Source organism: Ptiloglossa arizonensis, chromosome 5, assembly GCF_051014685.1.
Source record: "Ptiloglossa arizonensis isolate GNS036 chromosome 5, iyPtiAriz1_principal, whole genome shotgun sequence".
In the NCBI taxonomy this organism is placed as follows: Eukaryota; Metazoa; Arthropoda; class Insecta; order Hymenoptera; family Colletidae; genus Ptiloglossa; species Ptiloglossa arizonensis.
Window position 1 is genome coordinate 27,753,926 of NC_135052.1, and position 6,000 is coordinate 27,759,925.

At 40.2% G+C, this 6,000-nt stretch overlaps 2 protein-coding genes across 4 annotated transcripts in view; one reads left to right on the top strand and one right to left on the bottom strand.

Moving 5' to 3' along the window:
* Window positions 1–2,971, top strand: part of Cv-2 (crosveinless 2-secreting protein) — a 30,738-nt gene extending 27,767 nt beyond the window's left edge. For both annotated transcript variants that reach the window (XM_076311100.1, XM_076311101.1), the window contains one exon: window positions 510–2,971. In XM_076311100.1, coding sequence (XP_076167215.1) covers window positions 510–765 — 256 coding nt within the window. In that variant the 3' untranslated portion in view covers window positions 766–2,971. The remainder of the gene's footprint in view (window positions 1–509) is intronic.
* The window catches only part of LOC143146643 (uncharacterized), a 46,155-nt gene extending 42,000 nt beyond the window's left edge, over window positions 1–4,155 (bottom strand). For both annotated transcript variants that reach the window (XM_076311118.1, XM_076311114.1), the window contains exon 1: window positions 3,594–4,155. The gene's annotated coding sequence lies outside the window, so the exon portion shown is untranslated. The remainder of the gene's footprint in view (window positions 1–3,593) is intronic.
* Window positions 4,156–6,000: the final 1,845 nt, after the last annotated feature.

Here is a 6,000-nt window from a genome sequence, read left to right on the forward strand (position 1 = left end):
CGTCCACCGATAACGTACACAACTACTATCCAAAGTGTGATACATTTTTCAGAATCAATTCCTCGTGCCAATATAAATCAAACTATTTTTTTTAAATGTTTTATCGTTTGATATTAATTATTCTTTCTTCGAATTCTGATTCTTTGTTCAATTTATTATTAGAGCATTTATTTATTTTACTTCCGAAGATGTTAATTATACAAAATAGCGAGACAATTGAATATTTTTCAAAATATTAATCGTAAAAAAAAAATATTATTAGACGAAATTAAAGTGCTTTAGGAGGCCCAACTTTCGGTTTAACTTTTTCCGAATGGAACTTATACGTTTTTCAATATACACAAAAGTAATAAATATGCACGCTTGTACCTCGGCAACGAAGCTCCGGATTACAAAACGGTGGAATTTTTCGTTTCATACCGGCACTGAGAATTGATCCCGAAAAAAGGTCCCCGTATATGTTTTGTGTCCGCGTCCTAACGAGAAATGCGATTCGTCGCGATGCGCAGGTTGTGCAACCGGCTGAGATCGCAGATCTTCGACGCGTGCCACAAGAAGGTGAACCCGACCATGTACTACAAGGCTTGCCTGCAGGACATGTGCGAGTGTCCCAGCGAGAACTGCTACTGCGAATCGTTCACCGCGTACGCGCACGAGTGCAAGAGGCTGGGTATTCAGCTGCCGCACTGGCGAAAATCGACCAGGTGTCGAACCGGTTGGGACCAGTCCTTGGGACCGGCGGCGCTCGGTCCGCGTTTCCCCTGATCGGTTCGAATTTGAATCAGCCGACGAGGATCGCGACCGATTCTCGTTCGTTCGTCCAATCGCGTCGACGCGCCGTGCTCGCGCCCCCGTCCACGGAATAAACTCGCCGCGACGTCGACGCGTTCCTCGTGCCTCGAATCGAGTCCTCGGGTGCGCCTTTCGGACACTTCGGACACTAGCCAAGTCGCGGTACACGCGAGCAACCTTCTTCGCCTCTCTCTCCTCCCCTCTCCAGACACCCACTAGCCTTCTCCCACCGCACTCACTCCCTGCCGCCCTCGTTCTTTCTTTCTCCCCGTCCTGCCCCTCCCTGCTCCCTTCCCCCCACCTTCTCTCTCTCGCGTCCCTCTTTCGCTCCCGGAGAACGAACCGAACGCGAGGGACTGTTCGACGAAAAATCTACTAGTCACCGTTTCTACCGTGAACGCGCGCGTCGACCGAGAGAGTTTCCGTACGTTCGCGAATCCGAAACCTCTGTATCCGCGCGTTTGCGAATTCGAAAAAAAAAACTCTGTACCCACGCGAACGGACATTATCGCCGCGAACGTCCTCGCGTCCCGACGAATCCCGCGACGTCACGGGAGATTGCGTGTCGTCGCATTCTCCGCGCGATCCTCTTCGACGCTCGAATGGTTCCGGAGCACCGTGCAGTATTTCGGCCGATGAGCAGGCTCGCGGCATAGCATCTACGTCCCAGAGTAAACGCGCATCGATCGACATTTCCTCCTTATAGGTTTAAGCGAACCCAATCTTCTTCAGCACGCTCTTTCCACGTGTATAGTTAGATATAGTATACGTACAGGGTGTCCCGTCTAAAACAAGCCTCCTATTCACGGTACTCCCCGGTTTGTACAAAATAACTTTTCATCTTCTCTTAATCCGTTTAGCCTTCTCGGCGACTTTTTACATTTTACTTCAATGTACGCATAACGAGAATGGTATTGCGGCTACAACCGTGGTATTTTGTTCTTGATACAGACAAATACAAAAGTTTGACTCAACATTGTCCGCGATTGACAACCACTTAATTCGTAGTTTAGGCTGAATGGGTTAATGTATAATACAATTTTTATATTTGTTATCGTATCGTTGTAAAAGTATTATTCATCGATCGACGAGGCTCTGCCGACGAAAATGAGTCCAAACACGGCCTAGTTCGGAATATGTTTAATAATTGAAAATTTTTAGAAACTTCTAATTTAAAAAATAGTCCGAATCGAGTCGTGCTTGGACTCATTTTCAACGGGAAGGTCTCAACAATCCATTCGTAATTCTCTGGTGAAGATACGCTCGAAAATTTGAAAATTTTTATTTCCATCGGTGGAACAACTCAATCTTCGTGAATATCTTATCGCCGATACATTATCTCGCTCCCTTTCGGCAAATCCCATCTACTCTCGTTGTCGAGCGGTGAGTACGAGACTCGGTTCCAATCCGACATACGAAAGATCGATTCATAGGATAGAAACGCTACCGTCCCCGGTTATGTAAAATCGAGCGAACTCGATCGAATTTTGTATAAACGAGTACTACTGTTTCTTTTGTAGTCACGATGATACAAAAAAGGTTTTTTCTTACACGGATTACAATACTTCTCTGATTATTTACTATTTTTACTTATTACATATTCTTTTGCTAAAAGTAAGTATTTATTTTAACGTTATAGGGTAAATTCATGTCAACCAAAACGTACATGGAAAAAGTATGTATATACATTCAAAAAAATACACGGGTGACTTTCAAAACTTTAAAAAAGACGATTGAAAGAAAGTTTCTTTGCGGTAAATGTGCTCTTTGAAATCGTTTAAATTATTTTTCGTGTCATCGCAACTACAAAAGATAAATTTATCAAGTAGTCTATTTTAGGTGGGACATTCTGTATGTGAGCAGAGTATCCCGTATTTCGTAGTACAGCCGAAAAGGGAGTATAATTCGATTTCTCGTTCGCAGATTCATCGAAAATGAGATATAAATTATTTTCACGCGCGGCTTCGTACGTTCTCGACAACGTTGGTGTCGAGCGATCGTCGAGAATCTGTCTCGAGTTTCGAGCGATTCTCGCTCCGCTGAATCGTTATTTACGATGTCACGTCGATGAATCCGCTCCACTTGTTTTTTTAACGCCTTTATTACGCAAATTAGAAGAAAGTGTACATTTCATGCCAAAATAATTACATAATTAAGGCCAGGCTGCTTTCAAACCTAACCTCAATCTTTTTCGCTCGTACCACAAGTCACAGGACACACTCTGTGTGTATCATGAAATCGTAAACGACGCTTTGCTTTAATCTTGACGGAACGTCGCCTATTGTATATACATATATAGACAGACGGGACTCGCCAGGGAGCGCGCTTAACCAAGCAACGCGACGTCTTTTATTTACGAATACTTTTCCTGTTCTTTCGTTATTGAACGCGCGCGCGTGCAACTCCGCGTCCTTCTTCGCTTCACCTTTTTTCGTGACTCTTTTCTATTCACATCCTTGACCTGCGTTTTTTTTTTGTTCAATTCTTACTATTTTATCTTATCTATTAAAACTGTACATAACTCGGCTCGAGCAAAGACACGTGCGCGCGCGTACACGTATGCATCTATGTATTTACGCGTATACACGTATGTGTATGTATATCGATATAACCATCAACGTTTCGCGAAGGAATCGCAAATATACCGGATAGTCCAAAGCCTTAGCCAATTTTTATCGACTATAGTATAGAGGTACTCTGGTACAAACCGAATACGAGCGAAATAAATGACTTATATTCGTAATAAACTAGATGTTTTCGTCGAACCTTTCGTGGAAGAAGGAAAGAAAATTGACACTTACCGATAAGTGGATAAGCTTCTTCCTAATCCTCCGAACCAATTGTGTACTTGCAATCGAAGTGCACGTACTCTTTTTCACAGAAATAAAGGAAAACACGCAACATCATGGAGATGCAGCACCGAATACATGCCCATTCTTCACCAAACGGCCACTGTTTTGTTTGCGACGAACATTCCAACGCTTTTCTCGGAACTCCTCGCGCAACATGACCCTGAACTCACTTGTAAACACGCTTTTATCTCTCGAAGAAAATTCACGTGACAAAAGTCAGTCAGTGTATTCCGCGAACCGCGGGAACAATTGGAAGCTATGAGGAACAATTTGAAATTTATAGATAACGCTGTGAAACAGTGAAATGACTCGGTGTCGGATACATTTGTAATAGGAACGCGATGACGCGAATGTACGACATTTCGATCATCACTGATTCATCACTCGCGACACAATTCTAACGGTGACAATCTTCGTGGATTGCATCGACATGAAATTCGTCCAAACCACGGTTAAAAGTACAAAACATTTGTCGCGCGCTTCAACGATCGAACTTTTGCCGACGCTTTCAGTGTGGCGACACCTCCTTGACTGACAACGACCGCCAGAGGGATGCAAGTCGCGCTCGGTTGCTGCTTCTCGAAAGGTATCGATCAACCGTTAGATTCGTGTATACGAAATAATTATTTTCCAACATAGCGTTTAATTTAGGGTTTGAGAAATGTGTCGTACGATTCTTCCACTAACAAACCCTAGAAAAAAACGCGATAACTATTTCTTCTTTGTGCCATAAACTATTAAATTTGGCGTCGTCACCGAACCGACAAACGCTATAGCCATCTAGCGGCCACACGTCCGAACTAGTAAGACTCCGGGAAATGTGCAGGTACGTAATAACAATTTGTATCGATTTTATAAATCTTTATTGCCATTTATTTATGGGAGAAAAGGTATAAAGTATCGCAATAAACTTTTAGTTTATCCTTAAAGGTGTTATTATACCGATATGGCCTTCGTCGGTCCACAAATTAAGCCAATGATTTTAATTCTTTTTACGCTCACAATACTATTTAGAGAAAAGTAAAATTGGCACGATTCTGAAACATTAATAATTATGATAACAATTGCGAACTCTATGAAAAATAAAAATTTAACAGGTAGATTCGATCATGCTGTCAAACATTCGCGGAACGGTGGTTAAGAATCACTGATCCGAGCAAATCTACTATGCGCAAACTTTCTCGTGACATCATCAAACGTAACAATTCAAGAATATTATTGGTTAGTACCGATGCAATAAACAAACTATAAGATAATTCATACAGACTGAAACAACTTTTCGAACACGAACTGAAATTTTCAACATCGTCTGTAGATGCGCAGTTGCACGCTTACCGACTGACATCGCGCTAAATTTAAATGATTACATACGACGTGAAAATTCACAGTGCATCCGCATTCGCGTTCAGGCGCAAGGACACGAACAAACTTTCTCATGACACGATTCGAAACTTTTATTACGACATTATAAATGCACAAAAACATCTTAAAAATATGGGTGTACGTGTAAACGTGTATAATCATGCGACGTGTAATCGAGAGAACAGAGTTGGTTACAGCTTCGAGAATGAACGGAGCTACGCGGATTATATTCGCTAAATTTCGAATATCCTGCATTTTTCACTTTATTAATTATTAGTATTATTTTTGGTTTCACAGTTGATGCTGTCCGTGGCATTCGGGTGCAAGGTGTATCCTTTTGAAAAATGTTAATATCTCATTTGAAGTTTAAGGGCGGTTTGTAAAGTATATATAACAAAAATGATTATTAGACGAAAATTAAACGACTTCGAAGAATTCAAACAGAGAACCGCTATAATGGACAGTTGTGACAGTTTAAATAGAACTGCGTAATAAATAATGTGTTCACATTTTAAAAAAGTTACAAAATAAACATTCTAGTTTGAATAGCATTTACAAAAAATATAAATAAATTCTCTTTTCCTGTGAATATTTATTTTCATGCCTTTGGTTCGCAATAAACATATCAATGATACTATTCTATTGTATATAATATAATATGTCGACAAGTAAAAACAAATAATAATTATGTACTATAAGTACTAATGTATGGTGGTTTTATTTTATAAGTCTTCTTCTAATAAAAACTCTAAAATAATTATTTCCATGGAACTTTTATCGTATAAATGGTAAAATATTCTTTTTACGACATAATTTTGAAAAAAGTTTTTTTCATAAAACACTGCAAGAATAAATTTTTTTTTAAATAAAAAATGTAATTAAAAAAAAAGTTAACAGAAAAATAAATTTATTCTTTTTCGATCCCTGTCACGAACTTATCCGTTAACCATGTTCTTATTTTTTGAAGTACAGACTTTTTCGAAACTTTAACGTT